The sequence below is a fragment of the Myotis brandtii genome, unplaced genomic scaffold (genome assembly GCF_000412655.1).
Source record: "Myotis brandtii unplaced genomic scaffold, ASM41265v1 scaffold63, whole genome shotgun sequence".
Classification (NCBI taxonomy): Eukaryota; Metazoa; Chordata; class Mammalia; order Chiroptera; family Vespertilionidae; genus Myotis; species Myotis brandtii.
In genome coordinates this window covers 1,300,327-1,312,464 of record NW_005370411.1, presented here as the reverse complement: position 1 = coordinate 1,312,464, position 12,138 = coordinate 1,300,327, and the positions used below count along the sequence as shown (strand labels likewise).

The 12,138-nt window shown below is 40.0% G+C and overlaps 1 protein-coding gene across 1 annotated transcript in view; it reads right to left on the bottom strand.

The window, feature by feature from the left end:
• LOC102255541 (ephrin type-A receptor 6) overlaps positions 1-12,138 on the bottom strand; it is a 994,071-nt gene that overhangs the window by 2,971 nt on the left and 978,962 nt on the right. Inside the window, exon 18 of the mRNA XM_014528319.1 lies at positions 214-363. Coding sequence (XP_014383805.1) covers positions 214-363 — 150 coding nt within the window. The remainder of the gene's footprint in view (positions 1-213; positions 364-12,138) is intronic.

The window sequence follows — 12,138 nt, the reverse complement described above, 5'->3', positions numbered from 1 at the left end:
TTTGAATAAAATATATTCTTTTAAAGAATAGTAGTTAAAAGTGTAATGTCCAACTTCCACTAGAACAGTATTTGGAAATGGTGGGGAAAGATGTGGGAATGCTATAGGAGCCTTAGGAAAGGTAGTTTAACCATGGTTTCTTGATACACTACTTGAATTTATAATCCCCTGGGTGGAGCATCTAAACCCAGTAATAACCCTTATACCACTTACTCGATGCTCATTCTTGAAATCAGGTCAAAAGTCGTAAACCCTGCAGCCATGAAGTTATTCTTATATTGCCCCATTTTTATAGAATCCAGCCAGTCACCCACTGTGACAAACAGAGGATATTCAGGAACTTCTCCAGGCGACTCCGGCATTCTACAAGGAAAAGAAACCATGGAGACCATTTAAAGCCAGATAAAGCAAAAATTAGCCAACTTTCTTTTTTCTTTTACAGTAATTTTATATCTAACTAGTGGCCCGGTGCATGAAATTCGTGCACAGGGGAGAAGGATGTCCCTCAGCCTGGCCTGCACCCTCTCCAATCTGGGACCCCTCGGAGAATGTCCAGCAGTCGGACATCCCTCACACAATCCAGGACTCCTGGCTCCCAACCGCTCACCTGCCCGCCTGCCTGATTGCCCCTAACCGCTTCTGCCTGCCAGCCTGATTGCCTCCTAACTGCACCCTTGCCAGCCTGATTGATGCCTAACAGCTCCCCTGCTGGCCCAATCACCCCCAACTGCCCTCCCCTGCCAGCCTGATCGCCCCCAACTGCCCTCCCCTGCTGGACTGATTGCCCACAACTGCCCTCTCCTCCCACAACCCACCTCCTCCACTGGGACTGGCCTCCACGCTGCGCGGAGCCACTGGACCCCCAGGCCTCATTGTGCAGAGCGGCCACTGGGCTCCGCCTCCACTGTGCACACAGCCATCTTGTGGCGGCCATCTTGTGGTGGCCATCTTGTGACGACGTCATGCACGAGGGCCATCTAGGCTTTTATTAGTATAGACTAGAGGCCTGATGCACAAAATTCATGCAAGAGTAGGCCTTCCTTCCCCCGGCTGCAGGCACTGGCTTCCCTCTGGCACCCGGACCTGGGCTTCCCTCTGGTCCCGGCTTCGTCTGGAATGACGTCTGGTCTAATTAGCATATTACACTTTTATTATTATAGATGTTTCCACCCTCCATTTAAAAAATCTCTAATTTCCATCATATTCCATCAACCACTTTTACCTGTTCAGTTTCTCTTGTCAGGTTTTTTTTGTTGTTGTTTTTTGTTTTGTCTTTTTCTGCTTTTTGACACTACTGGGTCTTATACTTGGTATATCATGAGAAAACTCACATCTTACAACTTCTTGCATAAAATTATGTTTTCAAATTTGGGGAATATCCACAAGGAGAATAACTAGCCACAGGCTGCTGTTTACTCTTACACTTTCTTATCTGCCACTGAATCCAAAAAATGCTCTTTTGCCTTTTTCACATTTGCTATGGTAATCCCTTCTGTTTTTCCATGGTGAATTCATTGATTGAGCTTCCATTTATTTGTTCTCATTCAATAATAATATATTATTTATTAAAAAGTAATCTCTGCTGTCAATTGCATGAATGAGATTTATATACATCAAGCATAGGATAATATAGTCCAAAGCACAGACATTAATAAAGCACAAAATTAAGCAAAATCAATGCAAGGTTGGGTTAACAAGAAAAAGGAATCCAGCACTGATGAGTTTTAAATTAAGTGATACAGAAATTTGTATTTTTGTTTCTCACATCTGATGCACAGGGCATTGCAGTTGGGAGTAGTCTTATAGTTTTAATATAAAAATAATGTAAAGGTATTATTTGGGAAGGCTAGGGGAAGTGTGTGTATATATACATAAACACATATGTATGTCATATATGTATGTAAATACACATATAGTATATACACAAATTACTTTTATATAAGTTACAGTCAAACAGAGAGAATAAAATGGAATTTACTTTAGAAATTATAATAAAAGTAACTCAGAATTATGTATTTAAGCCATTATGACAATAAACTATATTATTCTCCTTACCAAATAACATGAAAATTAGTGTTAACAATATTTTGTGTAGTTTTAAAAAATACATGATAGTAAAAGTGCTTTTATAGTAACAAGCATGTTATTAACTCTTTAGGGTAATCTTATCTAATAAAAGAGTAATATGCAAATTGACCATCACTCCAACACACAAGATGGACACCACAAGATGGCTGTTAGGGGAGGGCAGTTGTGGGCTATTAGGCCAGCAGGGGAGGGCAGTTGGGGGGGGGACCAGCCCTGAAGGGGAGGGCAGTTGGAGGGAACCAGGCCTGAAGGGAAGAGCAGTTAGGGGTGACCAGGCCAGCAGGGGAGGGCAGTTGGGGGGGACCAGGCTGGCAAGGGAGTGGTTAGGGGGTGATCAGGCTGGCAGGCAGAAGCAGTTAGGGGCAATCAGGCAGGCAGGCAGGCGAGTAGTTGGGAGCCAGGAGTCCTGGATTGTGAGAGGGATATCCAACTGCCCGTTTAGGCCTGATCCCACCAGGATCCCAGATTGGAGAGGGTGCAGGCTGGCTGAGGGACACACACACTCCCCCCGCCCCCCGCCCCCGTGCATGAATTTTGTGCACCGGACCTCTAGTAAATATATAATTTTAAAAATTATTAGGTCTAGAATCTATCTATACTAATAAAAGCCTAGGTGGCCCTTGTGCGAGACATTGCCACAGATGGCTGCCACAAGATGCTGTGCACACAGCGGAGGTGGGGCCTGGTGGCTGCTCTGTGCAATGAGGCCTGGGGGTCCCGTGGCTCCGCGTGGTGCGGAGGAGGGTGGTCCCGGCATCTCTGCTGCCTCGCGTGGAGGAGGTGGGTCGCAGCAGGGGAGGGCAGCTGGGGGCAATTGGGCTGGTAGGGGAGGGTAGTTGGGGATGATCGAGCCGGCAGGGGAGAGCAGTTGCGGGCAATCGGGCCAGCAGGGGACGGCAGTTGTGGGCGACTAAGCTGGCAGGGGAGGGCAGATGGAGGAGACTGGACCAGCAGGGGTGGGCAGTTGGGAGTGATCGGGCCAGCAGGGGAGGGCAGTTGGGGGAGATCGGGCTGGCAGGAAGTGGTTAGGGGGTGATCAGGCTGGCAGGCAGAAGCGGTTAGGGGTAATCAGGCAGGCGAGTGGTTAGGAGCCAGTGGTCCTGGATTGTGAGAGGGATGTCTGACTGCCGGCAGTCAGACATCCCCCGAGAGGTCCCAGATTGGAGAAGGTGCAGGCCCGGCTGAGGGACAACCCCTCCTCCCACCCCCCGTGCATGAACTTCATGCACTGGGCCACTAGTATTACATAATAAAGCAGTAACAATTTTTTAATGATTGGTGTTTGAGTAAAATCAATAATTTCTAAGTAATACAAGCCTTTCCCATTAGAAGTGAACCTCTGAATTATTTTTATTAGAATACCAGGGGCCTGGTGCACGAAGATTCATGCATGGGGATGGGGGTGAGGGGGGTTCCCTCAGCCCAACCGGCACCCTCTCCAATCTGGGAGCCCTCTGCAATCTGGAGTTTCTGTCTGTCTTTGCAATCATATGAACGAATTGTCTGAGACCCCCAACCCAGTTTGGTTTGTTGCTCACAGAATAATAGAGGCATTTTTTTTTTCTTTGCTTCATTGGTGGAGATTTCCTGGAAGTTTTAGGATATCTTCCCTTTAATTTTTCCTAGACACTCTGATTTTACTTATGTCTCTCATCTTTGCTTTACCTCCATCCCGCACTGCAATAGTAACTTGCTCCAGGCTCACTTTGCTCTAGTGCAGTGGTTCTCAACCTTCCTAATGCCGCGACCCTTTAATACAGTTCCTCATGTTGTGGTGACCCCCAATTTCATTGTTACAATTTGAACATAATTAAAGCATAGCAATTAATCACAAAAACAATATGTAATTATATATGTGTTTTCTGATGGTCTTAGGCCACCCCTGTGAAAGGGTCGCTTGACCCCCAAAGGGGTCACGACCCACAGGTTGAGAACCGCTGCTCTAGTGTCTAGGAGATCCGTCTGCCACCAGAACTACGATTTCCAGCATTCCTGGTGCTCCCCGCGCTCTGGGCTTCTGATTCTGGACCTGGGGCTGCCATCAGAACTACTATTCCCAGAATTCCTGGTGCTCCCTGCACTGGAAGCAACCGAGTGAGCCATGTCCCCCCAAACTGCCGGCTCTCCCACTTCTTCTCTCCACCTGGCGCCTGTGTATGCAAATTAACCCACCATCTTTGGTGGGTTAATTTGCATATTCACCCTGATTGGCTGATGAGCTTAGCGAAGGGACGGTCAATTTACATGTTTCTCTTTTATTATATAGGATTGAAGGTTAATCCAACTTTCATTTACTTTGCTTTTAGTTATTTATAAAATTAAAGAATGAAAGAATCTATGGAGACTAACTAGAGCCATAGTCACATTTGGAATATTTCATTATAATGTTTTTTACATTCATATTTAAACTATTTCAGCTTTAATTAGAAACTAATAGTATATGAGCACATATGATTAAACCACGTGAAATAAGAATACCTCCACTATGAACAGAATGGCATATGCCTGCTATGTAACCCTGGTATTGTAGTGCTAAAAATTATAGGAGTGGGAGTTAGGTTCTAAGGTCAGTGAATAAGGTAAAAATCAAAAGAGAATCTCTATCAAAATTACCCTTAAAATCTTTTAAACTATCCTTAAATGACCAGGACTTGGGTGTCTGGGAGCATAAAAGCCAAAAACATTATGCATGGTCATACAAGTAGTAACATATGACTCCCGAGGACCCTGAAAGGTGCCCCTTGGTACTGTTCAGGACAGAGTTCCTCCTAAAGGCCTAGAATTCATTTATTTTTTTTTCTTTAATTGTTACATTGACTTCCCTTTTTCTAAACTGGGGTCTAGTTGAAGGTGGGGGTGGGGGTAAAAAGAGAGGATAAGCTAATCCAGGGGCTTTTGTTCTTTATATATAACTAGAGGCCTGGTGCACGGAGTGGGGGGTTCCCTCAGTCCAGCCTGCGCCCACTCCAATCGGACACCCCTCAGGGGATATCCAACTGGCCGTCGGACACCCCTCTCACAATCTGGGATTGCTGGCTCCTAACCACTCACCTACCTACCTGTCTGATTGCCCCTAACCCCTCTGCCTGCCTGCCTGATTGCGCCTAACTGCCTAGAGAGAAATGAAGGCTCAGCTGTTGGCCAGGCTGGGAGAGAAAGAGAGGCAAGTTCTGATCAATGGCTGCCAAGAGGCTACGGATCAGCCCCTGCCTCTCTCTCTGTAGGCCTCTCTCCGGGCCTGATCCATAGCCCCCTAGGCAGTCAGTGCTGGGTCGGGGCACCCGCAGCGGCCCCAGTCAGTGCTGGTCACCACGGCAACCCAGCACTGATTTCTGGTCTGGTTGAGCCTTCGGTGGTAATCAGTCGTTATGACCCTGGCTCTTTATTATAAACTAAATGCATGTATCTTGTGACTATACTTTAGTCCACATGAATATGGTTATGCTTAACAGTGACTTGTGTTCTTTTTACTGCTTCTCAAATCTATGTTTCCTATTTTTATTTATTTTTTATTTTTTTAAATATATTTTATTGATTTTTTACAGAGAGGAAGGGAGAGAGAGATAGAGAGTCAGAAACATCGATGAGAGAGAAACATCGACCAGCTGCCTCCTGCACATCTCCTACTGGGGATGTGCCCGCAACCCAGGTACATGCCCTTGACCGGAATCGAACCTGGGACCTTTCAGTCCGCAGGCCGACGCTCTATCCACTGAGCCAAACCGGTTTCGGCTTTCCTATTTTTAAAAAACATATTTTTATTGATTTCAGGGAGAAAGGGAGAGACAGAGAGAGACAGAGACAGAAACATCAATGATGAGAGAGGATCATTGATCGGCTGCCTCCCATATGCCCCACATTGGAGATTAGCCTTCAACCTGGGCGTGTGCCCTGACAGGGATCAAACTGTGACCTCCTGATTCATAGGTCGATGTTCAACCACTAAGCCATGCTGGCCAGACCATATTTCCTATTTTAGACGCTATGCCACATTCTCTTCTGTACTGTAAACTGCAATGTTTCTTGATTGTGGGCTTTTTCATTCTAAATATTAGAGTAATTCATGATTTGACCTTAAACAAGGATTAGTCATGTCCAAAGATTAAAAGCTATTATAGCATCTACCAGTAAATACTTTAATTATTGCTATATTTCTTCATTTCCTAGAGGTGTTTATATTAATAAGTATTGCCAAATAAAAATTCATATATAAATACAAAATAATAAAGGTCTCCATGGAAAACAGAGATAATCAGGGTTTTTAGTTGTGGCATTTCTCAGCATCTTCCTTATTCAAATGTCCAGTGAGAATACATAAGAGGATTCAGAATAGCTTCTGCACTGTCTTCCTAAATTATCTGACCAGTTTCTAAGGAATATGCTTTAGGGAATACTGCTGTAGTAACGTCACTAAATTTAAATATCAAAATGTCTAGGGTACTCTTATTGCTTACTACAAATAAAACCACACCTTTAGAAAACTAATGTCCTGTTTGAAAACAATCTGGCTTTCATATCTTTTAATTACTTGTCAAAGAAGTTTGTTGAAACTGAAGAAAATGAAAGAATGTATTCCAGTGACTTTCCTTTCATACTCCACCCCATTCTTGGTGCACAGGCATAGTTGGATGACTTCACTTCTCTGTCTCCTGAGATGAGGCTGGTTTAATTCCTGAGTTTTCAAAATTTCATATAATTGGTGAGTGGAAATGTAATTTGCTAATTTCATGTCCTTAGTATAGAAAGCTCATGGAAGGACATACTGTATACTAAATGATTTAAATGGCCTATTTCTCTGTTGAAAAGCATCCACTGTTTGCTACCAGGATGTTTTAATACCATAATCCCCTTTCTCTCCACACATTTCGAGTAACCTAGTTACGCTTTGGCCTTTATACGACTGCATTGGCAATTGATTTAGTAAGGTCAGGGACCCCTCATTGTTCACAGCCCCTGTGCAATAACTCTTCTCTCAGCTTTTCTTATAATGAAGTTGAAAAATGCTGCCTGTTTCCTGGCTTTGAGAGCTGGGTACCATCAGCCTCACATGAATTCTCAGGAATATTACCTAATAAACAATAAATGCCCTTTCTTAGCAACCATGTACAATGATAAATTCAGTCTGCTATTTGCTGAGTGCTTAGAAATTTCTTTTTTGTGTGTGATTAGTGCGAGCTGCCCACCTGAGAAATGTCCTCACAGCAAAACCTGCAGCTCACATTTTAAAAAGCACATATTATAGAACAGAAGGTCAAGGGTCTACTGCTTTCCTCAGATAAATGAGGAGGGGGTAGCATTAGGAAATCCCAGGTATAACTTATGATCAATTTATATTAGGGAAAAGGCTAGAGTAGGTAATGATACAGTTCAAGGTGCAATAAATATATACTTTCAATACATCTAAATATGTAAAACAATAGTACTGACACAGCAAGTAAGTTTTTATTGTAATGAGCCCTTTGAGTTGATGATAGTACTAGTCTTTTAATTTAGAAAGTTGTTAGATAGTTTATCAATAGGTATCAAAACTGTCATTAAAAAGCAAGAAGGTATATAAATATATTTTTCAGACAAACAAAATAGGAACAGACCCATAGATACAGAGAATAGACTGATAGTTGCCAGAGGAGAGAGGTGTTGGGGGACTGGGTGAAAATGGGGAAGGCATTAAGAACTAAAAATTCATAGTCACAAAACAGTCCAGAGATATAAAGTACAGCATAGGGAATATAGTCAATAATATTATAATTACTATGTGTGGTGCAGGTGGGTACATGAAATATCAGGGAAGGGGGGACACTTTGTAAAGTATATGATTGTCTCTAACCACTATGCTGTACACCTGAAACTAATACAAAAGAATATTGAATATAAACTGTAATTGAAAAATAAAGTTTAAAAAAGCAAGAAGGTTTTTATCCTCAAAAGTTTTCCATTTTATATTCAACATGTAAATATAATAGTAATAGAGCTATTAAAATGATTCAAGATTAGTGCTTGAGAAGCACTATTGCAAGGTAAGATCTTGTTTTAATAGGGAATCATTACATTCATTACAAGCTTAAAGGCTTTTCTCCACTTACTACTCTAACATAACATTTTTCCCCTAGCTCTTACATTTATATATGGTTAGCAGAACTGTACAGAGAAGGTCCATTCTATTTTATATTCACTTTATTTCAAATATTTATAAATATTTTGCATGTTTCAAGTCTTCATAGCGACTATTCAAATGAGTGTATAATAGTTTATGTTAATGCTTAATAATTATTAATTCCCTAAAATTAGACTCTTAGATTGCTAACAACATTCTTTTATTATAGATGATTATACAGTCTTAAAGCATGTATCTTTTTGCTTCAGTTCAGGTAATTCCTTGGGGAAAATCCATAAGAAAGGAAAAAAAATTAAGATGAAGTTAAAAGTCCCTGATGGCAGGAACCATATCTCACATCTTTCTATTTTTTGTAGGCCTTAGCACAATGCTGAAAGTATTACAGAAATTTGTAAAATAAACGATTTAGCCTTGAATATTTTTTATAAAAAAGTATGATCTGTGACAGAATGGCTGATTCATATTGAATAATCTATTCTCATTTGATTTTGTTAACTAGAACAGTGCCTATTGATGTAACAGTCAGTCTATTAAAGAATATGCTTTTTACTTAGTGTATTTCTTGAATTGTGAAAGTGTTTGCTTATCTCTGCTTTATAGACTTCAGAGTGGAGGAAAAGACAGTTAAAGGTGGAGTGAGGTAGCACAGGGTTACCAGACCTAGAACCACAAAATCAGCATTTACTTTATTCAATATCAATGCTTTTACATGAGTTTCTTTCTCATGTAAAGGAACTACACTTTACACTATTTAGTTTATTCATAAAGTAATATCCTGATACATATACTACCTATCTAACCTTTGAATGAAGAAAAAACATTGCCCTTTCTACAATTAGACCGTACAGTCAACTTGAACATAAGTTAAGTTAATGAAAGAATTGATATTTTTTTAACATTTAAAGTGTAATTTTATTCCAAATATTCTAAAATCCATAGAACCATGCCATATATCTTGTGACTATTTCGTGCTTCTGGGCAATATCTTTTTGTTCTAAACCCGTGGTCAGCAAACTGTGGCTCGCGAGCCACATGTGGCTCTTTGGCCCCATTGAGTGTGGCTCTTCCTAAGCCTTAGGAGTACCCTAATTAAGTTAATAACAATGTACCTACCTATATAGTTTAAGTTTAAAAAATTTGGCTCTCAAAAGAAATTTCAATCGTTGTACTGTTGATATTTGGCTCTGTTGACTAATGAGTTTGCCGACCACTGTTCTAAACAATGTGATTCTCCACAGTGTTAAATTGGAAATGTGAATTATTTTTTGTCAGCTCTTTATTTTCAGAAAGTCTTCAGGATTTTTTATCAATATTATTTAATTCTTCTAAAAGCCTGATAATTGGTGCAAAGTATAAAGGAATAAAATTCAAAACAAAATTTAAAATGAGAGGTGTGTTTGAACATTAGGAGGGATAGATGCTGAGTAGGAAAATACTGTTTAAAACACTCCCATAATTCCGAGTACCCAGTGCATGGTCCCTATAGCTAGCGTAATAGATTACTGAACCTCAAGGAAAGTCTATTTGTGTGAAGAAATAACACAGGGATATAAATAGATTTCATATCGCATGCCAACTACAATTCGTTAGCCGTGGTTGTCAAAATGTTGCCTTGGGAGGAATACTGAGGTAGCATTTGGGCTCAGTGGGAAAGCGTGTGATGATTAGTAATGTCTGCCATAACAAGGGAAAAAGCAAAGCATATATTTTCCAACACTGGAAAAATTCAATCTACAAAAATGCCTGAGGATGTAATTCTGGAATTGTGTGACTGCCATATTTTCCTGATTTTGCTATTTTGTTGTAGTTTCTATTTTTTTTCCAAGTAATGTTCTTCAAGTGGCTGAGCATTACAGGAAGATCTTGGGGGAATAGAAAATATGGACTATGAATTTGCTACTTATTCCCATAAATGAGGGCATATACTCTATATCCTTGTATGTGTAGTGGAACATAAAATAATAGGTTGTGCCCCACTACAAATTCTTTTGGGGATTTTAGTATACCCCATTTATGAAGTCTGGTTATTTCAGAGAAAAACCTATCTGGAAATGTAAAAATGTACCCTCTTTCCTATAATCACATTTTTGAAACAGTGCTGTATTGGGAAAAATCTTAGCATTTTGTGGGATTGTTTACTGTGTATGGAAAGAACAAGAGCTATGTAGTCAGTGCACCTCGTTCAAATTCCTGATCTACTAATTATTTGCTGTGTACCTTTGGGAAAGTTAGCCTCTTCGAGTCTTCATTTCCTTATCTGAGGGATGGAGATAATAACTGTAGGGAATAAATGACCTAACAGATGAAGGTGCCTAGTACAATGTCTGGCACATAGTAGGTTCTCAACAAATAACAGTAAGATTGTTGATAATGTATATTAAATTTTGTATCAACATTAGTATTGGTGTTAACATTGGTATTATTATTTTGTGCCAACAGTTCAGGTAAATTGATTTTCTAATGGGTGGAAATGTCACACTTCCTGATTAATACTTAATGTTCTGTCTTCCTTCCACAAAGCTTTGCTAATCCCTCAATTCAACACTGGGTTTTGTCCAGCTAGTTACTTCTCTAACATAAAAAACATCATTAAAAGTGTTTGTTACAGAAGTCAAACAAAACAAGTTCTCCATGAGTTGGTATACAGAGATTACAATTTAGCAAGTGCTGATTATGTACAGTCCAGGAAACACTGAGCAAGATCTTTCAAAATGAATGGAAAAAGGTATATCGGATTGTTGAAAGTTATTGCCCACTGAAGACAGCATTATAGGTGCTTTATTAACTAGATGAAGAGAGGCAGTACCATTTAGTTTTATAATATTAACTTGTGGTTCTCTAAAGCAGAGGTTCTGAATGAAGATACTGGTTTGAGTTTTTCTCTACCTTCATGATTCACATATTAATGGAAGCTTTAAAAGTTAAACTAGATTTATATATATTAAGAAAAGTGGTGGGAATCAACATGATTAAAATGGCCATACTACCCAAAGCAATCTATACATTCAATGCAATCCCTATTTAAATACCAACGCCATATTTCACAGACCTAGAACAAACTCTCCAAAAATTCAATTGGAATAAAAAAAGACCCTGAATAGCCGCAACAATCTTGAAAAAGAAGAACAAAGTTGGAGGAATCACAATATCAGATATCAAATTATACTATAAAGCCACAGTACTCAAAACAGCCTGCTACTGACACAAGAACAGGCATATAAACCTTTGGAACAGAACAGAGACCCCCCCCAAATCGACCCAACTCATTAAACTCTCCATCAATATTTAACAAAAGAGGCAAGAGCATACAATGGAGTCAAGAAAGTCTCTTCAATAAATGGACAGATACATGCAAAAAAATGAAACTAGACCACCAACTTACACCATACACAAAAATAAACTCAAAATGGATAAAAGACTTAAATATAAGATGTGAAACCATAAAAATCTTAGAAGAAACCATTGGCGGCAAAATCTCAGACATTTCTCGTAGCAATGTTTATAGATACATCTCCTAGGACAATGGAAACTAAGGAGAAAGTAAACAAATGAGTCTACATCAAAATAAAAAGCTTTTGCACAGCAAAAGAAACCCTCAACAAAATAACAAGAGAGCCCACTGCATGGGAGAACATATTTGCCAATGATACATCCTATATGGGTTTAACCTCCCAAATTTATAGGGAATTCATACAACTTAACAAAAGGAAAATAAACAATCCAATCAAAAAATGGACAAAGGACATAAATAGACAGTTCTCCAAAGTGGACATAGAGAAGGCCAACAAGCATATGAAAAAATGCTGAAAGTCATTAATCATCAGAGAGATGCAAATCAAAAGGACAATGAGGTACAACCTCACACCTGTCAGAATGGCTATCATCAACAAATCAACAAACAACATGTGTTGGCGAGGATGTGGAGAAAAGGAACC